At 45.4% G+C, this 26,228-nt stretch overlaps 2 protein-coding genes and 1 non-coding gene across 11 annotated transcripts in view; all 3 read right to left on the reverse strand.

The window, feature by feature from the left end:
* The window catches only part of EP400 (E1A binding protein p400), a 71,055-nt gene extending 69,941 nt beyond the window's left edge, over positions 1-1,114 (reverse strand). Inside the window, exon 1 of the mRNA XM_078381920.1 lies at positions 941-1,114. The gene's annotated coding sequence lies outside the window, so the exon portion shown is untranslated. The remainder of the gene's footprint in view (positions 1-940) is intronic.
* A 3,458-nt stretch (positions 1,115-4,572) lies between these two features.
* On the reverse strand, positions 4,573-16,306 carry PUS1 (pseudouridine synthase 1). Of its 9 annotated transcripts, none has more exons than XM_020788853.3 (9): positions 16,067-16,306; positions 14,962-15,195; positions 14,019-14,156; positions 12,746-12,848; positions 11,427-12,124; positions 7,970-10,639; positions 7,030-7,585; positions 5,975-6,139; positions 4,573-4,856 (listed from the first exon to the last, which is right to left on the reverse strand). In XM_020788853.3, the coding sequence occupies exons 1-6, from the start codon at positions 16,091-16,093 to the stop codon at positions 10,592-10,594; spliced, it is 1,248 nt and encodes a 415-aa protein (XP_020644512.3). In that variant the 5' UTR covers positions 16,094-16,306; the 3' UTR covers positions 4,573-4,856; positions 5,975-6,139; positions 7,030-7,585; positions 7,970-10,591. The 9 variants fall into 9 exon arrangements, with proteins under 9 accessions (XP_020644512.3, XP_078237845.1, XP_078237842.1 ...); XM_078381719.1 differs by having other exon boundaries at positions 5,975-6,094; positions 15,998-16,306; XM_078381716.1 differs by having other exon boundaries at positions 15,998-16,306.
* LOC140702754 (small nucleolar RNA SNORA49) lies at positions 5,805-5,943 on the reverse strand. The gene has a single exon (XR_012082005.2). It is a non-coding gene; the product is annotated as a small nucleolar RNA SNORA49 (small nucleolar RNA).
* Positions 16,307-26,228: the final 9,922 nt, after the last annotated feature.

Genomic DNA, 26,228 nt, shown 5'->3' on the forward strand with positions numbered 1-26,228 from the left:
CGTTTTTCCAGATACCGTATTCAACAAAAATCTGGCTTCCTATAGCTTGGGCTCATGATTATGTGACCTGCACTCTGAGATGATGGAGGACAGATCCTGCCCTTCCTCTGTAGGACTACCTTTCCAAAGTATTTCAAAAGTGCTGTCCTATCTCCTCTCCATCTTCTTTTCTCCAGGCTAAACATGCCCAGTTCTTTCCACCTTTCTTCCTAAGTCTTGGTTTCCAGTCTCCCTGATCGTCCTTGCTGCCCAGTTTTAAACGATGATGTCCAGAATTGGACACAATAATACTCATGGTGAGTAATCGCTAACCAGTGCCAAATAAAAGGGAAACTAGTACCTCACAGGATTTGTAGACTGTACTTCTCTTAATGCAGCCTAAAATCGTCTTGGGCTTTTTTGCAGCCACATTGCACCCCGGGCTCACATTCAGCTGGTGATCCGCAACAATTCCAGTATCCTTCTCCCTCCGAGTCTAACTGAGCCAAGCATGCCCCCATCCCTTCGTGCATTTGTGTGTGTGTGTGGGGGGGAGATTTCCCCTTGCCCCGTTCCCCATTGACAAGAGCAGGCTACCAGGAGAAACCCCTAAAACCACAGGCGGGGCTCGTAGTAGCAGCAACCGCAGCAGCCACGCTTGCAGAGTGAAGACCAAACCCAACAACAACAACAACAACAACAACGGGGGGGTTAGCTCCTTCCCACACAGGCTCAAGACACCCTCCTCCCTGCCTCCCGGACGCAAAAGCAGGGGGAGCGCGTTTGCTTTAATCTTTTATTTTGACCCATCCCGGCCCCCGTTCGGGCGCTCTCCTCCTTTCTCCCCCCCTCCCCTCAGAAAGGTGCGCGAGACCAAACGGGGGGGGAGCGTGGAGGGCAGGGATTGGCTCCCAGGCCTCCCTCCCCTCCCTCCCGCCAAGGCCTCTTCGGGACCCCTCACCTTCTCGCCCGCCTTCTTCCCGGCCTGACGAAGCCCGGAGGCTCCTCGCCGGGCCCGAAGCGCTTCTTTTCTCTCTTCCTTTCGGCCCACTTTCCGAGCCGGGCCCCGGCCTCAACCCATTCGCTCCTGACGGGGAAACTGGCCGAGCCGAAGGGGCGGCGCCTGCGCAGGAAACACACAAACAAGCGCATCCGCCGCGGTACGGGGCCCGCGGGGAGACAAACTAACCCAGTGCGTTCGGAATTTCCTACCACCAACGCTCTGTTAGGCGCATGCGGGAAGAAACCCACCCGCCCCTCCCCTGCCCGGCACATTATAGAGAGGGAACTGCTGAGCAGAGAGGACGGTGTAATTTACGCATGCGCAGAAGGGAATAACCTTTTTAGGACATGCGCACTAGAGACATACTGAAAAAAAGTATTTTATAAATATTTACTGTATTTCTTGGATTGATATCCAAGGGAACTCGAGGCAGTCTGTGTATGTGACCGGCCCCTTTTTTTCCCCTTCAGCTTCACAACGTCCCTGTGAGGTAGGACACGCTGAGAAACAAAGGACTATCCCAGTCAGAGGCGCAGAAACACTCTATGGAAACAATACCTTGTATAAAACTAGACAGTTGGGTGTCCTTATTAAAAGGAACCATTAATAATAATAATAATAATAATAATAATAATAATAATAATAATAATAATAATAATAATAATAATAACAACAACAACAACAACAACAACAACAAAACAACAATAACAATAACAATAACAATAACAATAACAATAACAATAACAATAATAATAATAATAATAATAATAATAATAATAATAATAATAATAATAATAATAATAATAATAATAATAATAATAATAATAATAATAATAATAATAATAATAAAAGCCAACCATTTTATATATATATTTTATGATGATTTAGAGACCACATTCCTCCAGATAAGGGGATCCAAGGTGGCACGCGATATTAAAAAGAATAGAGTTAAAAAAATATTGTAAGTCAAATATTTGAAAACAAACCACTGACTAAAAACAACTGAATAATTAAAAACAAGCAACATTATTTATTTAATAAAGATATTTCCATGCCGCTTTTTCCCCAAAAGGCTCCAAGGTGGCTTACATCATTAAAACAGTAAAAATTAAAACATTAAAAGCTTTTGAAGGGTGTCCAGGACTAATTCCTGGGTTTTTGCCTGTCTCACACATTAATCCATCAGCCAGAGACAGAGAGATCCAATAGATACGTATTTTCAGCTGAAAGCAAAGATATATATATGTATTATCCGGATCTCTTCACTGTTGTAATTTTAAAAAGTAATCCAGGGACTCAATCATGATAGTTAAAAGCCTGCTTGAAAAGGTGGCTCTTGGTGGAAGGATGAATGTTTTATGGTGCTTACTCTTATTGTTGATAGTGCTCTGTGATGTAAATGAAAAAATAGGAAAAAATATAATCTCTTATATGAGATATGTTATCAAATAGGTAATAAACACCTCAGTAAAATAAACATTAATTCAGTTAAAATTCAGAACTTGTGATATAATTATTCAAGAGGTTCTTGATCTCTGTAGACCTCTTCCTTTATTTTCTACTCAAGCAAAATTAATCCTTTTATAAATGACACAGATTTTCTTCTAACATTTCTTATCTTTCTGCCCTCTCTTTCCTTTTTTTTTCCTTTGTCTATAGGAGGTGGGAGTTCACCATTGTTACTTCGATTTCGAGACCGGCCCCTCCAAACAATGACATGTGAATTGGACTCAATTCAGTCTCCCGCCTCTTTTGGTAAGTTTTTCTCCTCTAAGTCCTTCCCCGTTTATTCTACCTTGAATGATCTGCTATAACAGATCGCTAAAGTTTCTTCAAGTTTCTCTTAAGTGACAGAAGTATTATAGCTTTTATCACTTAGCGTAAGTATGATAGCTTTCTGTATTTTATGTTTTATGATTTCTTGGTCTTTATTCATTTGCATTACTATACTTCTTTGTAGGTGATCTGTGGAAGTCTGTAGCTCTCCAGAAATCATGTTGTAAAACAGTGGTCCCCAACCTTTTCTGAGTTGCGGACCAGTTGGGGGTGGTTGTTCACGGGGGGGTGCAGGGCACCGCCCCGGGCTCATGGGGGCGCACGCTCATGCAGAAGGTGGAGCACATTTGCGTGCATGTGCAAAGGGGCAAAACACACTAATGCGCGAAGGGGCCAGGTGCATTTGTGGGAGGGACATGCTCATGCGCATGCACAAAAGGGCAGGGTGCACTCACAGAGGGGAGGGGCATGCTCACAGGTGGACAGGGCACCCATGCGTGCAGGTGGGGGTGGGGTGTGTGTGCAGGGGGGGGCGGGAGATCTGTCTCCGCGGCCCAGTCCTGCCATGGCCACAGTCTGGCACCAGGCAGTGGACTGGAGGTTGGGGACCCCTGTTGTAAACGGCCCAGCGAATGCTCTATGCACTATGGGGCAATGTACAGTATAAGTCAAAAGAACAATAATGAAGCCACTCTGTTAAACACTGAGCAGTCACACATTAAAACCACTTGCTTAATATAGCGTAGGTCCCCCTCGTGTTGGCAAAACAGCTCTGATATGTCAAGGCATGGACTCCACAAGACCTCTGAACGTATCCTGTGCTGTTTGGCGTCAATATATTAGCAGTAGATCCTTTTAAGTCTGGATTTGGTGTTCTGGCACAGTCTAGATGCTCAACAGGATCGAGATCTTGGCGATTTGGTGACCAACACAACACCTTGAACTCTTGTCATGTTCCTCAAAGCATTCCTGAACCCGTGTGGCAGGGTGCATGATCCTGCTGAAAGAGGCCACCGCTACCAGGGAACACCATTGCCATAAAGGGGTGTATGTGGCCTGCAACCATCTCTAGGCAGGTGATGCGTATCCAAGGAACATTCACGTGGATGCTAGGACCCGTGGTTTTCCAGAAGAACATGGCGCAGAGCCTAACACTGCCTCTGCCCGCCTTCTTCCCATTGTGCATCCTGTTATCTCTTCCCCAGATCAATGACGCACACTCCCCCAGCCATCCATCTGATTTAAAAACATGATCCATCAACCCAGGCAACCTTCTTCCACTCCTCCATGGTCCACTTCTGACACTCACATCCCCATTCTACGGGCTTTTGGCGGTGGACGGGGATCATCCTAACCATTGCATGCTGGGAACTCCCCATAAGACTTGCCATTTTGGAGATGTCTGACCTGATCATCTTCTAAGCCATCACTGTCCGGCCTTTGTCAAAGTCGCTCAGATCTTTCGCTTGCACACATCTCCGGCTTCTAACTTATGAAAATCAAGAACTGACCGCTGGCTGCCTAACATACCCAACCCTTTGGCAGGCACCATTGGAATGATATACTCAATGCTTTTCACTTTGCCCGTCAGTAGTTTCAATGCTTTGGCTGGAATAAATTAGTTTTAATTAGTAAAAGTAGTTTTCAAACCAGGGCTAGAGAACCTTTGGCAGGTCACACACACACACGTACCAAAAAGAAACTACTCTTCTTGCCATCGGATATTATGGGTCCTAATTTTCTAAAGGGCCAACCCCTGTTTAAAGTTATTTTGGTGTTACAATTTTGTTAATTGAAAGTGCTGAGCCATTTCATTTTGAGAGAAAAAAAACTTATTTATTTAAGTTATTTATATGCAGCCTTTCTCCCCAGAGGGCAAGGCAGCTAACAACTGGTAAAACAACAGATTTAAAGACGATACAAGTACCATATCTAACCCATCTTCAAGAACACTTTCTCGCAGTCATTTAAAGTCTTGTCCGATCATTTCATCTCAATATGTCTGTCTTGGCAGCTACGTTGTTGTTACGAGCTGGGGTTGTCCTTCAAGGCCTGCAAGTTAAGGTATTGCTACCTAGGAAAAAGATAGCACAGCAACCTAAAAACAGGGAGGAACAGAACAAAATATAAGCCATTTGCCAAACAAAACATTAAAACTAAATGGATCTTCCTTCCAGCTCTGCAGTTCTAATGAAAGCTTGTAATACATAATACAGTGGTGCCTCGCTTAACGAGCACACAGTTTAACGACGAATCCGCATAGTGACACGTTTTTTGCGGTCGCTAATGCGATTGCATTGCGATGTTTAGATAGGCTAAACATCGCATTACGATCATTTCTGCACCCCGGCGGCCATTTTGGGAACAGCTGATCGGCGGTTCCAAAATGGCCGCCGGGTGCAGAAAATCGCCACCCACACCATTTTCGCGCCCTGCCCTCGCTTACCGGGCAGCGAAAATGGCGGTCGGATCCAGGATTCTTCGCTTACCGGTGAGTTTTTCCTTAATAGGAATGCATTAAAATCATATCCATATATCCTTAAAATAATTTGCAAAGCCTATTTAGAAATATCCGATTAGAAGGGGGGGAGAGAATTATTATGGTCACCGTTGCAAGATTGATATTGGAAGAATAATAACCAGTTTAATATGGAGGGATGGTATAAAATGGTGGATAGCTCAGTGGCTCAGGACTCTGGCTGTGGAGCCAAAGGTTGGGAGTTCGATTCCCCACTATGGCTCCTTGATGGGTGGGACTTGATAATCCATAGGGCTTCTTCCGGCACAGTTCTAAAATCGTGGTGGTGATGATGGTGATGAAGAAGAAATATGGAAGATAACTAACCATGATAAATCAACATGTAAATGGAAAATTAGAAAAGGAATCCTGAAAGTAAATTATTATAAGGAAATACAGAATTTTTCAAATTATTATTAGGATTACACATATTATTTTCTGGGAAGTATTGTCCAAAAATGTAATAATAATAACCTTCCGATGTAAGTAGAAGAAATACACAGAAGCTCATTGGCTGTTTGCGAGATGCGTGTTTGCTCAACCTGTAGACCCCAAAGGAAACTCAGAATCCCCATTGGGGAGGGAATTGAGCAAGGTTTTAATGTATCCTCAGGCAATGCCAGGGCATTTCATGGATCAGACACACCCTGGAGTAAGGCTGAGGAAAATGGATATATACTTTCCGTGGAAAACATTACCATAGCTCAGGGGCTTGGATCTCTTGCTGCAGAGCCAGAGGTTGGAAGTTCGATCCCCCCCAACTGTGTCTCCTTGGGCTGGACCGATGATGCACAGGAATCTCTTCCAGCTCTGCAGTGCTAAGATGAGGATGGTGATTAAATGCAAGCCAAAAAAAGCCAGTGCTGTGGGTTCAAAAACAACACGCCGTGATGAAGCAAGGAACAAGGATCTTCAGAGTAGGCATGCATGGAGGGCCATAATTTCTTTGGAAAGAAAAGCCATTCGTTTTCACCACTGCTCCCTTCATTTTCAAAGCTGCAGCTGCAAACGCCGCTTGTGGAGTCGAAATAACGTGAAAGCATCAAACACAAAAGGGAGATTTCCAGAAGAGCTGGGAGCAATAAGACGCTACATGTTTTCAGGGCAAGCTGTTTAAAGTTCTCCAAGAGAGGCCATTCTCTTGGTTCCGCCATTCTCACAGACCCCTTGTGGGGGACAGAGGTCTCTTCTGGTGGCTATTCCAAGCCTGTGGAACTCCTTCCCACAGGATGCCATGTTTCTCCCTCCCTCGCTATCCTTTAGCCAACAAAGACCCTTCTCTTTTCTCAAGCTTTCTGCTTGATCCAACTATGCTAGCTTTCCACATTTTACACGTTTGATGCTTTCTTGCGATTTCTTTCAGTATTCATTTCTCGGTCACTTTCTCATTCCCAGGATTTTTTTTTAATATTCTGCAACAAATCCGTGCTTCAAGTTTTTCCATGACTCCTCCTCTGTGCTGGATCCAAATTGTAGATTTTTTAAAAATCCCATCTTTCCACCGATATAAATGGGTCAAGTAGAGGTACAGTACAGTATCAGTCTACACCACTGCAAGTCAAGAGTGGAAAAAAGCAGATGTAGATTTACATAAGTAAACATGAATCAGTTCAACACTGCTAACTGAAAATTTTAGGAATAACATTACATCAGAAGCCATTGCCTTCCCCTACCATCACCCCAAACTCTGGGGCTTATCCTGTTGCATTTTTAAGCACCATGCATGGGGACAGTGCAGCCTAAAGATACATACCATGAAAGACAAACGCCTTCTGTACACTTCATTCTACAGACAAGGTGGAAAACCCTCGTAGATGGTATTGGGTTGCAATTCCCAGGAAATAACTAAAGGACCTGATTGTTGTTTAGTCGTTAAATCACATCCGACTCTTTGTGACCCCATGGACCAGAGCACGCCAGGCCCTCCTGTCTTCCACTGCCCCCCGGAGTTGGGTCAAATTCATGTTGGTAGCTTCGATGACACTGTCCAACCATCTTGTCCTCTGTCGTCCCCTTCTCCTCTTGCCTTCACACTTTCCCAACATCAGGGTCTTTTCCAGGGAGTCTTCTCTTCTCATGAGATGGCCAAAGGATTGGAGCCTCAGCTTCAGGATCTGTCCTTCCAGGGAGCACTCAGGCTTGATTTCCTTCAGAACCGATAGGTTTGTTCTCCTTGCAGTCCAGGGGCCTCTGGAACATCCACTAAAATCTTAGGTTCAAACTGTACTCCCAAGATGCAGAAAATATAATGTTCTTTATTTCATTGTAGAAAGCCCGACACATTTTGGCCTATCAACCTTCTTCGAGGGCTATACGACACAAAAAGAATTACAATTAACTACATTTTAACTTATAGGGGACATCATCTAGATAAATTCATATATACAGGATTCTATAATTCTACAGCGCATCCATAAAAATTCGTTAGCTGTATTCTTGGGTCCATTAATAATATTCTTGTCTACAGTACTGGATCAACATGTTAAATTTAAGAAGGTGGACATTTAAAAAAATTAGTTCATTTACTCTGCAGTTTTAAATATTATCCATAGAGGCCATGTTTATTAAATTATAATGAGCTCTTTCTCAATCTGTCATCAGCTGCATTAAATCAATTTTGGTACATTGCTTCCTACAAGCTAAAAATATACCAAATATTTTTTATAAAGATACAAACCATGAAATCCAAATACCTTCTGTTCGCTACAGCCAGGGTGAAAAACACGTGGCCCTTTAGGTGGTGTCGGGTTGCAATTCCCATCAGCCCTAGCCAGTGGTGGGGGAGGATGGGTGTTGGAATCTCCCAACATCTGAAGGTCTACCCCTGGTTACAGAATGCAAAGCTCTGCCAGTGGGACTTCTGCCTGCTGAGCAATTTCTGAAGCCGCTTTCGTCTTCTTCTCCCGGTCAGAAAGTAGTTTAAATAAAACAAAAATGGAAATCTCGTTCAAAAAGATATTAATGACTCCAGAACCCTCGCTTGGTCTCGGCTCAAAAGACACACACACACACCCCTCCACAGTTCTTTCTTGGTACATTCCAAAAAAGTCCTGCCGTGGCTCCTATAAAGACTCGCAGAGGGCGATACCACTTATACGTTCCCGTAGGGGCGTGCCCCTTTCAGGGCAAACCAATCACCGTGCCCCAGCTTGGAGGACGCCTTTACAAGCTCCGAAGGCGGAGGAATGGAGGGAGATAGCCGCCATTGGTCAATCCCGATCTAGGGCCCGCCCAGAAAGCGTGGATAGATGGCTTAACTCACCTATCACAAGCTCAAAAATATAATACGGCCTTCCCCCCCCCCGTAAGCGAGCTACAGGGCAGCGTTAGGGACAGAATAGTTCCACCGAAGCTTGATAACGCTTTCGCCTCATCAGTGGCGCTTGTTCTATTTCGATATCTTTGTTCGCCACTTCTAGTGCAAGTCCTGAACTTAGAAACATTGTGGGCGGGTTTTTTTAAAATTGCAACTCCCAGAATCCCCTGGCCAGCTGGGGATTATGGGATTTGTAGTGAAACTGAGCAGCAAAGCCCCATCCTGAGTTTTGTTCCATACAAACCCTGGAGCGCTTAGGCTATGCGACCATCTGCTTATGAGTGGCCTTCAACCAGATGGGAGATTAGATAGATAGATAGATAGATAGATAGATAGATAGATAGATAGATAGATAGATAGATAGATAGATAGATAGATAGATAGATACTGCAACAAAGTGTTGCAGCGGATGGTGCCAAGTTCAGGATTCCAGCCAGCCATACCCTTGTATGACACCTCCTTCTGTTCACACAGAGTTCCCAGTCTTTTCCAGGGCACTCCGTCAAGAGACCTAGTCAAACATGCCGAAATCATCACAGATACAGTGTTTTTAATTCCCTCCACCCCATCAGCACCTCTGATCTGGATACTGAGCTGTAGTTTGGAGGTGGGCTGGAGGGTTGCTTTGCCCTTTCAGGTTTAGGTACATATGCAAATAAATCATGTTGTGTCCACTCTCCCCTGATATTTGCTGTGCTTCTTTCTCCACTCTCTTATTTTGAATCCCATCGTATTAGCACTCTCTGGCCAAGCACAACAACAGAGGCCATTATAGTAGGGCCCCCATATTCGCAGGGGATGGGTTCCAAGCTCCTCCCCAGGGGATGCTGAAAAAAATGCAGATTATAAGGAATGCTATACAATGCATAGTCTCTGGCTCCTTCTAGTGGCCAGTTCTGTTAAATTCATCTTTAGCAATATATTTTTCTAGGATTTTTCTTTTAATATTTTCAGGCAGTGGATAAGTGCATCAGCACATACTGATCCCACAGGGGTCCTACTGTACACTGCCCCTATCTTGTACTTTTGCACCATAAAAAGAGGTTCCCTACATTCACCTTCTGAGTGAAGATCTAAATTAATATTCCTGTTTCAGCGATAAGCAACCAAAACCATCCCCCCCCCGTTTTTTTTTTAACTACACATCTCAGGGGTTTAGGTCTGTGGCTTTGGAGCCAGAGGTTGGGAGTTCAGTTCCACACGGTGCTTCCCTGAGAAGGGCTGGGGATGATCCATAAAAGTCCCTTCCAGCTCTGCAGTTTTAAGATGATGACGACGATTTGCTACGAAGAAAATAACAGTGATTCTTCTCCTGCTTTGTACCATGAAAAGCCTTTATTTATTTATTTTTTTAAAAAGAACACAGATATTCTTTTAAAAAGCCATCTGGAAGATAGTTTATTTCAGTTCTTTAAAAATTAAAAAAGAAAGAAAAGGAAAATAACAGAATTCTTTCGATTCTTGTCCTTACCTCTGGGTGCCAAGAGACAAAACACACAGCAGTTAAGAGAAGAGGTCAGTTATTCCTTGGCCTGATTAAAGGAAGCACAGCTACAGAAGAGGGCAAGACACTGTGGTCTTTCGAAAATAATATCATAATAATGCACGAGCTAGTAATCATATGCATGTATATTATTACCACCTTGTCCTGATGAATATTATGAGTCCACCCATGAAAGATTTTCTCCTATATATTTCTGGTAGCAAAGTGACACAATTCAGCCGATGCTTAAGAACAGAAAAACAAGAGAGCCTTCTTTTAGGAAGGATAAGGTGTGGCCCGTTATGGCTAGCCGATGTATCTCCCCTTCGTCCGCTGTCATTGGAGATAAAGAGCCCCTTTCAAGGGTCCTTTCAGCCATTCTTAAGCCAGCCTGATCACTTCTCATGGGCCTTGTGCGTATATGCCACCCTTACGGAGAAAGTCTCCGATTCCCGGGCAGGCAGCTTGGGATCGCTGGGTCTTACCTCCCTCCGTGAGGCTTTGCCCTGCTAGGGCTTAGTCCGAATCATCTCCACCACATCCATCGCTGCCTTCAGGATCGTTCTGGGGAAAAAAAAATCCCCCAAAATGTAAAGAAATAGCATATAAGGTACTAGTTCTGCTTATCTCTTCCCTTGCCTTCTTTGGAGTGCTCTCCTCCCACACTTGATTGTGATTCTCTTCCTCCCAACTTTTCCCTCAAAACCACCCTGCGAGGTAGGCCACTCGAAGAGTGAGCAATTGTCCCAAGGTCACCTAATGGGTTTTGTGGCTCAGCAGGAACCTGAATCTGGGGCTTATCTCACAGGTGAGAGGACACTGGCTCTTACAGCCGTAAACCGTTGCACCATCTACGATTCCACCATTACTTTAGGGAAATTACTTTTCAAAAGTAATTTGATAAATTACTTTTCAAAAAGTAATTCATTTGTTACATTTCCTGGCTGGGAGATGGCAGGAGATTTCAAAAAACAGTAACCGGCTCCTACAAGGTGAAAGCCTGTAAAAACGAGGTGGAGCCCTCATTCCTGAAAAATCCCTCTCTTCCCGGATGTTCTGTTTGCTAAATGCTGGGGAGCACAAGCTGGCGGGTGCTGTTAAGACTCCCATCCGGATTGTGAACTTCTCAGAGGAGACTGATCAGCTAAGGAGCGAACTAGTCCAAACGTGCTTTGGGTCTGATTGAATAGGGTTGTTTGAACTCTCAGCTGGCTGGATAGGTCAGTGGTTTGGGTCTCTGGCTCTGGAGCCAGAGGGTTGGGGGTTCGATCCCCTCCACTGGCCCTCCTGGGGAGAAAAGCCAGAGTGGGTGGCTTGGCCCCTTCCGTGGGGCCAGCTCTGTCCCCCTTACCTTGGAGCCCCTGCTGTCCACCTGCATCTCAGAGGCGGTGGAGTTGAACTCATGGTTGGACAGCGTCTCCAGCCAGTTTGCCATAGACTTCTCTTCTTTCTCTGTGCTTATAATCGTGGGGTAGATATATTTCTCCTTGAAGTCTGCAATCTTCGGCTCTTCTTCCGCCCATTCCAGGGCTTCGTGGAGCCCGTCGTTCCCGAAACGTTTGTTGTAGGTTTCGAAGTGGACCCGTTCCAAGAGCAGGCCCAGTCCGGGAGCTTTGGGAACGTCCACCTTCTCTTCCCCCCAGCTCCGCTCCAAGATCGCCTCCGGGGCATAGCCCTTGACGATGGCGATCACCAAGCCGATCATCTTCCGGATCTGGTGCATCATAAAACTCTGGCCCTTGACCGTGATCACGGCCAGCTCCAGCCCTTCCCTCACAAAGGCCTCTTGGCAGCAGATCTCCATGATGTAGCGCTTGGCACTCGGATCCCTGGGGCCTTTATGGGAGGTGAAGTTGTGGAAGTTGTGAGTCCCTTTGTAGCAGCTCAGCAGTCTGTTGACGGTGGCCAGGGTCTCCGAGCTCAGGCGAAAGGACTCGTCCTGAGGCTCACGGTCCTTGTGTGCAAAGGCAAACGTTGGCAGCATATAAGAGTAGGTCCGGGCGTCGCATTTATTCTTGGAGTTGAACCCTCCGGTGACCCTTTTGAATCCTAAAGAGACACACACACGGACAACTGCACATTCTGTGGACAGAACTTTAAGACCCTATCATGTCCAAATGGAAACAAAACAAGACAAAAACAGCTGGGAAACAGCCGAGATAAAATGTATACACATGATGGACACCCTTATAAATGGGTTAAATACCAGCCAAGGTTTCTTAAGCCATTACCAAATATAATATTTATGCTGTTTATCCACTGCCACTGTTGCTTTCTTTACAACTACCAAGCCCATCTCTCATCATGAGGCTCAAAGGTAATAACTGTCAATGTTCTCTTCATTAGCACACAATTCCTCTATCTTCTTTCACTTTTATATTAACTTTAATAAAAAATGTCATTTTCCTCTCCTGATTCCCCCAAGAAATGACGATTCTGCATTAAAAGGAGGGACAGGATCCCCTTCCTGCTACCTATTTTAACTCCATCCTTCCCACCACAAAAGGTTTTATGAAACCAGAAACAGATTTCCAGTTGCTTCCTTTTTAAAAACTCTGGCAGGGGTTCAGACCCGATGCGATCCCCAGGTGCTGAAAACTAGCCCCCCTTTTCAAATCCTGTTCACTCATTCCCCCTCGGGCTTCCCCTTTTGGAGGGGCACCCCCTTACCGAGAATCCTTATATGAGGAGGGAGGTGGTTGTTGATCTTCCGTACGATATCGTCAATCAACCGCACTTTGAGGGAGACGATCTGCCCGGCTGCGGAAACGCCCTGTGTTTTCCCAAACAGGCAGGCATTGGACCAACAGAGGAGGAAAGCACCATCGGACAAGAGAGAAATTGAAGACGGTCATTTTGGGGTGTTAAGGGGACTCCCCTGCTGTTTTAGAATGCTCAATTGGCATTCAATTGCACCTACCACTCAAATGACAGCCGCATTCTCCAAAAGGCAATAATCTCCAACCTTAATCATCAGCCTAAGAGCTGAAGCCCAGAATAGAGATCCAGTAGTCTTTGGCTGAAAATGCGATCAATGGGGCCGCCCTCATTGTAAGCACAGCTTCTAGCCACTGCTCTCGGCAGCAGTCAACAAATGTGCGACCAAACTCAAGGACCTGGGATTCACGAGGCTTAATCTGTGTCCTACCGTCCCTCTATTACACCTGCCCCAAAGCTAGAAAACAATCACATGCCGTCATGTCAATTCTGACTTATGGCAACCTTGTCTTAGGGCAGTGATGGCCAACCTATGGCACGGGCACGCGAAACCCTTTCTTCTGGCATGCGGCAAACCTTTTGAAGTGGCTGCAACTGGGGTTCCCTCTTTCTCTTCCTGTTCTGGGTCCTTTAACTTCCTGTCCGTCCCCATGATTCCCTCTTTAACTTCCTGTCCATCCCCATGATTCCCCCTTTAACTTCCTGTCTGACCCCATGATTCCCTCTGAAACTGCCACTTCCTGTTCCGGTTCTGGTCTTCCAGGCGGCACAGCAGCCACTGGTTTCTTCCCCACCCCCTCAGTTTGGACACTCAAGCCCAAAAAGGTTTGCCTCCACTGTCTTAAGGTTTCTGAGGTACATAGTACTCAGAAGTGGTTCACCATTCCCTTCCTCTATGGGGAGCCCTGGGACTGTGCAGCTGGCCCAAGGCTACCCAGGCTGGCTCTACTCGCAGGAGGCACAGCGGGGAAATCAAACTCCCAACCTCTGGCCCCACGGCCAGATACCCAACTCAATGAACTGTCCAGCCACCTCCAAGGTAGATAGGCTTGTTAGAAAACAAAACCAAGGACAAATAATATAGAGCAGGGCCCTGGACACTAGTATGTTACAAAGAAGTTGAGGGATTCACAGATGAAAACGGCATGGCCGCGTCCTTTGAGCCTTCCCCGCAAAATCTCTCTCTTAATCCCTTCTATGTCCAAAGTAAAAGACGCCACGTCACCTTGTCTGTCCGGGCGCATCGCTGAAAAGACATTTTCTTCATGTCTTCCCCGTGGTCCTCTGGGATGCACCCTGACTGAGTGAGGGCTGATACCAAGTCGTCCTCAATCGTCTTGAACTGAGCACTTCCTGTATTACGCTGGAAAGAAGGATAAGATCCCTCACTCCTCAGCAGACAAGCATGGCATAACATAACCACAAAGAGAGCGTGCCCCAAATCACCAAGTCACCCTAGATATAAACACTGACAGTGTTCAGTGGATGGTCTTCTCTGTATGCCACCACCCACCATGAGATGGCTGGCCTCTGCCAAAGGAAAAGACGTGTTAATAACATCCCGTACCCGTGGAATCCTGCCCCCGCCTCAACAAGGATCTCCTGGAGATGTTCCTTAGATGCCAATTACGGCCTTCCTCTTATAGTCAGCATTCAAACCTCAATGAGACATTTATTGCTTTCGTTGGACTGCTGGCTCGAGAGAGCAGCTTTTGCACAATGCGTGCACCTGACAAAAATTTGCGCAAAATCGTCCTTCTCATCGACACGAGAAATCTCACCCAGATCGCTGGAAAAAACATTTTGCAGACCAAAAGGGAGAAAACTCTGCCATTTCTTCCTCTCGTGCACGAGAACCAGACAGGCCAGGATTTCTGCCTCCAATGCAGTGGATCCCAACCTTCGGGTCACCCAGGGTGTTCTTGGACTACAATTCCCAGAAGCCTTCACCACCAGCTGAACTGGCCGGGGTTGCTGGGACTTGAAGTCCAAGAACACCTGCATCATCCAAGGTTGGGAACCAGAGCTCGAATGCATGGCATCCCAAACCAACCTGGTCGGAAGCCACGGTTCAGAGCGCATTCAGCAGCGTGTCACTTGGCCCCTGCACACACTTCTCCCCCATTTGGCCCTTTCGCCCCAACCTCCTTTCCCCTCCACCCACGCACTTGCATGCCGTGATAGCCCTTTCCAGAATACGCCATGAGCAGCACGATCTTCCTCTTTGGGAACCTCTTGATCTCATCCTCAGCCTCTTCCTCGCCGGCTTTGAACCGTTTCACCACGTGTCCGTTCTCCCCTGGCTTTCCTTCCTCCTCCTCGTCCTCCTCCTCTTTTCCGCTGTTCAGCCTCTTTGCCTGGCTGTTGGCCACGGTCACCGGCTCCTCGGCCATCCTACGTCTCTGGAAAAGGACGACAGTAAAAGGACAGAGGTTCCGTACGTCGTTGGGATCACGGCTAAGCCAAGTGTTTCTGTCAATGGGAGAAATCTCACGGGAACATAGAAATTGATACAGAAACGAGATCAGGTTCTCTCTCCTCCCCAGACTAACTTCGACAACAGGAGTCGTCCCAAAATATTTGGTTGCCAGTTTAAAACAGTTTCCGAGAGCTGCTAATTTGCTTCAGCGCCATCAATAAAAAGAACAAAATATGATAATAATGGCCCAAATCAGCAACAACAGCAAGACAACAAAATATAATATTAATACAAATACTGCTGCTGCTGTTACTGCTAATAATAATAATAGCAGCCAAAATCTTTGGCTACCATTTGGAAATGCAAAAACCAATGCTTTTTGTCAACCTATCACCCCACCCACACATTTTTGGGACCCGACTCCTCGTTTTTAGCCTCGACTCTCTCATCCACTTCTATGCACCAGCAGGACCGAGAAATAATTCGTGCATCATCATCATCGTTGTTGTTACGGACTCCCTTTCCAGCTCTTCGGCTGCCCATTTAAAGAGCAGATGCATTCAAAAAGCCAGCGATTGAGCCAACCTGTCACCCCACAAGCATTCGAGGCTGGACTCTGAATTGTTCAGGCTGGAGCTTTTTCGGCTGCTCCTCCTCTTGGCAGCTGCACGACTAAAGAGTGAAAAACGGAATGCAGCGAGGAAGAGGAGGAGGGTGTGGATGATGATGATGATGATGCATCATCCCTCAACGACATCAGCCCCGGCAGGGACAGCAAGACCTACAGCCTCAATGGTAGGGAAGCCCCAGCCACCGCTTCTGGGAAAGGGGATCCGCGCAGCCAGCCTCAGCACCTTCCGCCCCAAGCAGGATAAGGGCATCGCCGTCCCCCGGGGGAGGACCAGGGATCCGCCGGGGGGCAGCAGCCAAGCTGCCCCTTTTTTCCCGATGGGGCGCCGCTTTTCACGGCTCGGATCCGACCGGAAGGAGACCCATCCCCGGGAACGAAGGCTCGGATTTTGCAAAAGTTGCAGCCCCGCGATTGCAGCCTTGCAGCCGCCGCTGCTGCTGCTGCTCCCGGGCCACGTGGGGAGGAGGAGGAGGAGGAAGGGCGGAAGTGGGGAAGGAGAGCCAAGGGCGCCCTACGGTGGCGGCGGAGGGACACGCTTGGCGCCGCCGCGCGTCCTGGAGGTGGTGGCTCCCGCGGGGGCAGGACCCGGCCTCGCTGAATAGCGAGAATGAGAGAGAGAGAGAGAGAGAGAGCGAGCAAAACACATACACACAAGCAGAGCTCAGAAGCAAAAGACACACACACACACACACAAAGCAGAGGTCTGTAGCAAAAGACACACACACACAAAAGTGTGGCTTAATAGCAAAAGGTATACACACACACACACACACACACAAGCATAGGTCTATAGCGAAAGACACACACAGAAAAGTGTGGCTTAATAGCAAAAGGTACACACAGATACACACAAGCATAGCTCAGAAGCAAAAGACACACACACAAAAGCGTGGTTTAATAGCAAAGGATACACACAAACACACACAAGCATAGATCTATAGCAAAAGATACACACACAAAAAGTGTGGTTTAATAGCAAAGGATACACACAAACACACACACACATAGCTCTATAGCAAAAGACATGCACAAAAGCGTGGCTTAATAGCTACAGATACAAACACACAGAAGCATAGGTCTGTAGCAAAAGACACACACACAAAAGCATGCCTTAATAGCAAAAGATACAATCAAACAGAAAAGCATAGCTCAGAAGCAAAAGACTCAGGCACACAAAAGCATAACTCTATAGCAAAAGACACACGCACAAAAGTGTGGCTTAATAGCAAAAGATAACACGCAAACACACAGAAGCATAGCTCAGAAGCAAAAGTCTCTCTCTCACACAAGTATAACTCAATAGCAAAATACACACATGCACACACGCACACCAGAGGCAGGCTTCCCTCCCCACTCACCTCCAAAGCGTTAAAACAGGGGAGGTTTCCTAGCTTGCACGTCCCATCAGCCCTAGTGGCCAGCATAGAGTCAGTGTGGGGAATGATGGGCTTTGTAGTGCAACATGGTGTTAGGGGAGAGACAAAACGCTATGACCCCTTAAAGACTAGCAGACCTCAAGGGTGCAAATACTGTGTTCTCTATACCTAGCCCAATCCCCGTCATCCGGTGAATGAATACTTATGGCCTCTGTCTATGTGCATAAGAATTTCTGTCTGTTTATGGGTGTATTACGAGCAATCAAGTTGGAAAGGGCTTCCAAGGTCAGTCAGATATTTAAGGGGTGCTTTTATTGGTTCCACACACCCCAGTGATCCTGACATTGTACCAGGATTCGAACCCAGGTCTCCAAAGTCCTAGTCCATCGCTTTATCCACTACACCCAACTGGGTAGTAACAGTATATATGTGTGTGTAAGCAGCGCAATGCAGTGGATAGAGCAACAGACTTGGATATGGAAGACCTGGATTCGAATCCCCTCAGCTTTTCCAGTTCCACGATGTTGTCTTCAGAGGAGGTCAGTTCTCCAGTTCGGAAAGGGACAGCCAGCAACTGGCACAGAGGTCCACTTGGTAAGTTCGGCATGGGTCGCAGCAGGCGAGATAAATCAAATGTCTTTTCTGGCCTTTTAAAACTACTGGAGAATTCAGTGGTTTGGGTCTCCGGATGTGTAGCCAAAGGTTGGGAGTTCGATTCCCCGACTGGGCCTTCTTGACGGGCTGAACTCAGCCATCCAAAGAGTTGCTTCCGGCTCTAGAGTTCTAATGGTATTATTATATATTGTTAATTTTAGAACTTATTTGGGAGGTCTGCCTTTCCAGGTGTAAATTTGACCTAAAAGTGACAGACCATGGAGCAAGATTTTTTTTTAAACTAATCAATCTATTTATATCATTTATTTAACTTTGTTTTGTCTTGTTTAGCAAATTAGGCTCATGATGATGTCTTGCCCCATGGAACTGTTGTTAACGGTACTGGATTTTAATTTGTTTAAAGTGTTTACTGGATTTTATTGGATTTACAGCAGGCTGGTTATGTCATCACCATCGTTAGCACCAGTGGGCTGGAAGGGACCCAACCCCTATCAAAGAGACGCAGCGGGGAATCGAACTCCCAACCTGTCGCTCCTGATGTTACGATTTTAAACTACGTGTGGTTCTATTTGTTTTTACTCTTTGTGAACATTTGTAAGCCACCTCGAGTGCTCTTTTTTAGAGGAAAAGCGGGAGATACGTGTAAGCAATTAAATCAGTCATCATTTTCATCATCCTCAGTTTTGACAGTATAAAAAGGGCTGCGTTAGCCCTTTCTGCTGCTCTTAGCCCGTTCAAGGGCCTCTGGGCTTTGGCAACAGTTGTCATGGGAAACTTCATCTTCTGGAGATGATGCCTGGCTTGCAAGTTGGGAATTAGATCCATTCCACAATCAATGGCTCCTCGGCCAAGTACTGCAGCTGGTCAGAGGAGGGCAGCATCTCCCTTGCAAAGAAAAATATATATATACAAGTGGGGCCTCGCTAGACAGTTACCCACATGACAGTTTTTTCACTAGACATTGGCTTTTTGTGATCGCTATAGTGATTCGCAAAACAGTGATTCCTATGGGGGAATTTCGCTGGACAATGTTTGGTCCCTGCTTCGCAAACTGATTTTCGCTAGACGACGATTTTGACAGCTCCCTCTGCGCTCGCAAACAGGTGTTTTCGGGACCCAAGCTTCGCAAGACAGCGATTTAAACAGCTGATCAGCGGTTCGCAAAGCGGCTTTCCTGTGGCCGATCTTCGCTAGACAACGACGATTCTTCCCCATTGGAACGCATTAAACAGGTTTCAATGCATTCCAATGGGGAAATGCTTTTTCGCTAGATGATGATTTTGCTAAACAGCAATTTCAGTGGAACAGATTATCATCGTCTAGCGAGGCACCACTGTATTATGTGCTGTGTCAAATTGCTTCTAATTTAAGAAGAAGAGGGGAATTTTTAAACCATCATTGAAAAAAATGGCTTTTCAGACAGGTCTTCCCATCTTCCTGGATCTTATAACATTGTAACACAGTGATAACTATAACTTTATGTTGTTTTGTGAATGTCTTTGATTTTGATTTGTATAGCTATCAATGTTTACTGTTCTTAAATTGCTGTTAGGTTACAAAGTTGTAAACCACCCAGTGGCCTTGGCAGCCAGATTATGGAAGTCAAATAAATAAATAATCCATCCATCAATCATGTGCTCTCAAATTAATTCTGATTTACGGTGACTCTTGGCAGGCTTTTCCAGGGAGAGAATACTCTGAAGTAGTATATCATTTCTGTTCTTCTAGGGGGTGCCCTGGGACTTTGGTCTAGAAGGTTGGGGTTTAAATCTAATAAAATAAATAAATAAATACACAGGCTGGCTCTTCTCCAGGGAGGCCCCCTGGGGAATCGAACTCCCAACCTCTGGATACCTAACCCACTGAGCTATCCAATCAGCCATATTGTCACAACAAGCCTGCGAGGCAGGTCAATCTGTGGGAGTCCCAACTGGCCCAAAGGCACAGAATCTGGACCTTCTGAGTCCAGCACTAACCACTGCAACACACTGCTAGCTCTCAGTTCTGATTAGTTTTGGAAAATGACGAGGAAGCTTCCGAACAAGTGGGGATCTGAAGGTAGGTTGCAAAGATGAATATTTTAACCGTATTATCGCACTTGCTGAATGTTTCCTCTGCCACAAAGGTTTAACTGAAGACCAAAGGAAATAAATTAGTTTCCTCTGATGGTAGGAAGTCAGGATTGTTTGAGGGATGGGGAATATTCACTGTGTCAATTTTGTCGACTTCCAATGAAATGAAATTGACGTACAGGAGAGCTAAAATTAGGACATGCTAGATTGGTATCTTTCTTTTGTCAAACGTCCGACCCACCCAGGCCTGCGTCGTCAGCTTAACCCCAAAGAAGTGAGGAAATGCTAAATTTAGCTGCTACAGAAAGCATAGAGCTTTCATGATTTATGGAGGTGTGGGTGGTAAGCATTTTGTCACTGGCAGCCAAGTTCCAAGGGCCCACGACAGCGTACACACAAACAACCCCTCCCTCCTATGCTCAGCTATTTAACATGCCTCAATGCACAACACCCAACCTGCATCCAATCACTCTGATGTTTGTTTTCTAGGAAGAAGTCACACAAAACTAACTCATACAAGGTTTTTTAGGGTGGGGAGGAATAACTAGTTGTGTTTCTTTGGGTGCGTGAAATGATATTTTTCTCCCCCAGCCCCGCACACATCCGAAAAATAGTTGTATTAAAAATGAAAGCTAAGAACATTCAGGGCTCCATCCATCCATCCACCCATCCATCTAGACCAAGGTCTACTTTGTGCAGTTTACAAATTTAAAAACAATAAAACCAAAACCATATATTTTATGTTAATGAAATAAAACCAAATACAGTATATATATATTATAGGTCCAGGATGGCGACGTATTAAAAAATTAAGTTATGGCAGGAGGGAAAGCCTGCCCAAATAGCCAGGTTTTAAATTTATTTCTGAAAACACCCAGCGAGGGAGGATCTCCATGGGCAAGTTGTTCCAAAGGCGAGGGGCCACTTTTGTCAGTGTCAAATACCATCTTAAACCCCATTTGAAAAAAAAAAAACATTCAATCCATGAAAGGATGTGGTGATGGCATCTGGCCTAGATGCCTTTAAAATGGGATGGGACAGATTCCTGGAGGAAAAGTCCATCGCAGGTCACAAGCCATGATGGGGATGTACAATCTCCAGGTTTCGAAGGAAGGTTACCTCCAAAGGCCAGATGCAAAGGAGGTTGTATCTGGAGAGAGGCTTCTAGTGGTCTCTTGTGCTCCCAGAGGCATCCGATGGGGCCACTGTGAGAGATGCAGGAAGCTAGACTAGAGGGGCCCTTGGCCTGATCCAGCACAGGGCTTTTCTGATGTTCTTATGGGTTGGTTCTTTGCTGGTGCCACAGTGCCAAGATGCTCTGAAGCCACTCCCACCAGTGGTTGCATGTCCGTGACAGAAAGGTAGAAGGAATATAGCGCTATTGTGCTACGAGAAGGGTGTGGCCAAAAGGGCCCGCCCCTTTTGGAGGCGTGGCCAGTGATGCAGAAGAACCCCACATTTGCCCGCACAAACTGAACACAGTAAGATAGGGAAGAAACACACACACACACACCCAGAAAAAATGGGTATCTTGAGTATAGGTGTCGCAAGGGACCTTGTTTCTTCCACCTGTCAAACAACGGTGGAGACGACACCAGCCAGTAGCGAAGAGAGGGAAACGAAACAATTAAAAATCGATTTATTTTCTTAAATCAGCATTACACAACTTAAAGCAAGAACGGAAGGAAAGGTCACAAGACATATTTTATTTTATTTTATTTAAAAAAATTGACAAACTTATCCAGGCATAACCACGTCACGATCAAACCGCGCACTCCCTCACGCCAACCAGAACATACGCATTCTTAGGTAGAGGTTTCATGAAATCTAGGTTGCTACATACAAAACACTGCAACGGGGGCGTGTGGAATAATAATCATCCGTGGACAACAGCAAACAAACTCAAATCATCATCTCCCCTCGGGTTTTCCATCCTCCTTATTTTACAAAGCAAATACTGGTTTTTTTTCCACCATCAACAAACAAACAGAAAACAGACCAACAATGTTTCATGCTACATGCAGTTAGAATGAAAAAAAAATACATATATATGTATATACTAAAATCACCAATGTGGTGGCAAAGGATGCTTCGCCTCTAGTTAGGTTTCATCCAAGCACAGTGGCTAAATTTCAAGTATTGAGAAAAATATATATATATATTTATGTACATATATTTATCTATTTATAGGTTGACGTTTTGTAAACCATATATATATATATTTATTTATTTAGTGAAGCAATGGCTAGGTTGGAAGGGGACCACATTTGATACATTCAAGTAACTAAGTATAGCTGGGAAAGTTTGCGCCGAAGTGGTTAAGCTGCTCAGTGAAACCGATTGCATGTAGAACGGTAGCTTCTCAGGGCGGTGGTAAAGCGCAACAGCGCTAAAGGCGGCCATGCGATTTCGAAGGGAACTTTGGAGCCAAGCGACCGATTTTAAAGAGGCTATAAGTAGGGCAGGGCAATGGAGACCTGGCCCCACAGCACCAACATCTAGAGGTAAATATACTGGTGAATATTAGAAAATGAAACAGCAACACCTTCAAGTTCTAGTCACTTTTCCTTTAAGGCAGTCTTTTTTCCCCCTAAGGAAGGGGGGCAACCACATTCTCGTCCTCCTTTTGGTTGCGGCTTAAGCCTACGACACGGGGCGGAGCAGGTGGGAGGTGGCCAACGTGTCCCAGGTGCTAAAATGGCTAGTTATGGATCCGTAAGGGGAAGGATGAGACCTGGAGGAAATAACAAGCCAGATTGATGTTCCGTGGTGAGCTGCCATAGCTAGTTTAAGGTAGACTCTTGATGAGAGATGATGAGTCTCCTTGACCAAACATTCATCGATGAGTCTGAAACAACGTGTTTTGGAAGAGGTAGGAACGGGCCATGCGGGGTTCAAGAGTAGAGGGATACCTTTCTTGAACCATTAAAAAAAATTCAAACCAACAGCAGTTCCGTGACGGAAAGTCCCACTTCATCAGACTGGGCTTCACCTTTCATGCTCCGTAGGGTGTCAGTTCTCAAGCTCATGCTGGGCGTCATGGCTTTAATGTCCCACAATGCCCTAATGTAGCATCGCTGCGGGGCATTGTGGGAAATTAAGACAGCAACTCCCTATCTTCTTCTGGACCCATCAAGCTGAGGAAGGTGGTCCTTGTTGAGGGTGTTGTGATCACCTACAAGGCCATGCAAAGTTCTAGGCATGGTTGCGTTGACATGTGACCAGGATATATACATTTGCTCTTACATGTTTCACATGTTCAGTTCTGCTTCCTCCTGTTTTTGACACCTCAATGCACGTATCTTGAGGAACAAAACCCAGGGGTATCGAAGATCTCATTGGAAAGTTATTTGTGACAGGCACTGTTAGGTCTGTGGAGTTCAGCCAATCAGGCTGGAGTGGCAACGGGTGGCTTTCCAGCTGTCCCTGAACTCCAAATCCCATCAGCCCCCAGACAGCACAGCCAGTGGTCAAAGATGATAGGAGTTTCATTCCAACAGTACCTGTTGAACCACTGGTTCCTCAGTCTTGATGGCAAGCCATGGATCCGAAAACCATCCAACTGGCTAAAAAGGGTTCTTCCCACAGTGTACTAGGCATTATTATTATTATTATTATTATTATTATTATTATTATTATTATTATTATTATTATTATTATTATTATTATTATTATTATTATTATTATTATTATTATTATTATTATTATTATTATTATTATTATTATTATTATTATTATTATTACTCCTTGGGAAACTGAAGAGGAAAGCCAGCCTCCAATGGTGACCCGGTGTTCTCTATCTCTTCACATTCAGCAGCTCAACTCCCACGCAACGAGCTTGCACTTTTAATGTCAATTCAACCTTGTATTGTTAATTAGGTGCCAAGCCGGGGATGGGTGGGTTGAATTTAAGATTTCTAATGGCATTGTGGTTAAAGGCCTGGGCTCTACCAATCAGAGGAAGATGTATTCCCAGAGGGGAGGAGAAATATAACAACCCAAAGGGCACTTGAATGATTAAAAACTGCAGGTATGTAGATTTGTGCCTCTGGGTTACAAATCTAGAAATTTCAGACTGGGCGTTTGGAAATTTGGATTATGATGCTGGGGGTTGTAATTCAAAAACACACATCGGTCTGCCCCCTAATAAAGACAGGAATTACAGAAGAAACCCAAGAAAATAGGATCAATGGATTTCTGCTTCTCAAGATTAGTCGCCCCCAAGTTGTCAGCCGTTGCGTTAACATTTAGCAAGGGTAAAAATCAATAGAACCGCAACAGAACAGGTGTTCACACGGCGTGCGTGTGTAATGTTAGGTACTTTCCCAGACTACATTAAAAAAATTACTTTTTAGTCTACAGATTTCCAAATTTGTAGGCTACTGCCCATGCCCCCTGGGGAACATGGGAGCTGTAGGCCAGAACGTAACATTACCATGCTCTGTGCTAGAACAAAGAAGGACTGGGGGGGGGGGAGTAAAATAGATTCATCTCAGACACCTGCTCTGTGTAAACGCCCCAAACTGTGCTGCTTATATACCACCCTATAGTGCTTAAAGCATGCTCTGGGCAGTTTACAATTTAATTATGCAGAGTACATATTGCCTGCCTCCCAGTGAGCTGGGCACTGAAATTACTGACCTCGGAAGATTGGAAGGCAGAGTCAGCCTCAGCCCAGTAGCCTCAGGACAGTAACCTTAAACTCACGTCATGAGCAGTCTTGACTGCAGTACAGTGGTGCCTCGCTTAGCGACGTTACTCTGTTCTGGAAAAAACGTCACTAAGCGATTTAATCGCTAAGCAATTTTCAAAAGCCCACAGAAACACATTAAAACTTGTTTAATGTGTTCCTATGGGCTTTAAAACTAACCTTATGCGAAGATCCTCCATTGCGGCGGCCATTTTTGGTGCCTCTAAAGTGAGGCAACACATCGGATGGCCATTTTGTTTTCCGGCAGCCATTTTGGAACTGCCGATCAGCTGGGTGAAAATGGGGGCTTTGCGGTGATCGCTTCCCTGCGATCATCGCAAAGCGATTTTTCCCCATAGGGGCCATCACTAAGCGATCGCTCTGGCGATGGCCAAAACCCCATCGTTAAGCAATTTCATCGCTCAACGGAGCGATCGCTAAGCGAGGCACCACTGTATTGTAGTTCTACCACAACCCCATGAGGATCACCAAGCAAAGGAAAAGTTTACAGATTGAAACCACAGTTGGGAAATAGTAGGTCTTCAACTTAAAAAAATCAGTGCTGAAACACATTATTCCACCCCAATAATGAAGGACAACTTCTAATGATGTTTGTGTCAACCCACACAATCAGTACTAGTACAAAAAATAATAACAATCCCTGCTTCCTGCTTGGTTGAAGCAGCCACCCGAATTTTGCTGTCGTACAGTCCTCTATGAAATGTTATCCCACCCCAGTAATGCCTCAAAGTCAACAGAATCTCTCTTTTTTTACTATCGTTCGAGCACAAAAAAAGTTGCCCCAGGAGCAAGCTGGGAAAGAAAAGATGCAACAAACAAATGATTTCCAAAGAGCTGGTCTCGCTTATGGATCCCATTGGATTTTCTAATTATAGGTAACGAAGGGACGAGGACCACCTACGACCAGAAGCTACTTAAATGCCGTTCAAGTCTGTGAGATTGTTCGTTGCATATTTTTTTAAAAGGAGAGTGGGGGGGGGGAGACAGCCAACAAGCTGGAAAGCGAAGCAATGCAGACCAAATAAAATATATTTGACCCACTCTTTTAAAACCAACCAACCAATTCAACTCAACTACACCTGAAATTCAGGCTTTGTTTGCTAAAGGTGCTTCCTAGTCTAACACAGGAAAACAAAAATACTGCTTAACAGGTGATCCGTTCTGTAAAAACCACACACACAAAACCCAAAAGCATGACCACCAACCAACCTCGTGATGTCGTAAAACTACCACACGCACTCAATTCAAATGTAGTCCAACACACATACGTACGCAGGCACGCAAGAACCTACGGCAACACGCAACCTACAACTCCAATCTCTCTCTCTCTCTCTCTCTCTCTTTTTTGGCTACATAGGTGCCTGAAAAAAAGGGAGGTGAGGGGGGGGTGACTGGAAATGCTGAAAAACAGTCAAACGGGGGTGCAAAAAAATTGGACTTGTTTTGTAAAAACCGAAACAGCTAAGGAAAGGGCAGCCTTCACTTGCAAAGGTTTGCAATGTCCGGGTTTTGCCTCAAGCATTTCAAAAGCAGGGAGCATCGAAAAGGATGTATTTGTTTGCGAAAAATTAGGATGGGGGGAAGGTGAGAATAAAAAAGGAAACGTCAGAA

This window comes from Pogona vitticeps, chromosome 14 (genome assembly GCF_051106095.1).
Source record: "Pogona vitticeps strain Pit_001003342236 chromosome 14, PviZW2.1, whole genome shotgun sequence".
Classification (NCBI taxonomy): Eukaryota; Metazoa; Chordata; class Lepidosauria; order Squamata; family Agamidae; genus Pogona; species Pogona vitticeps.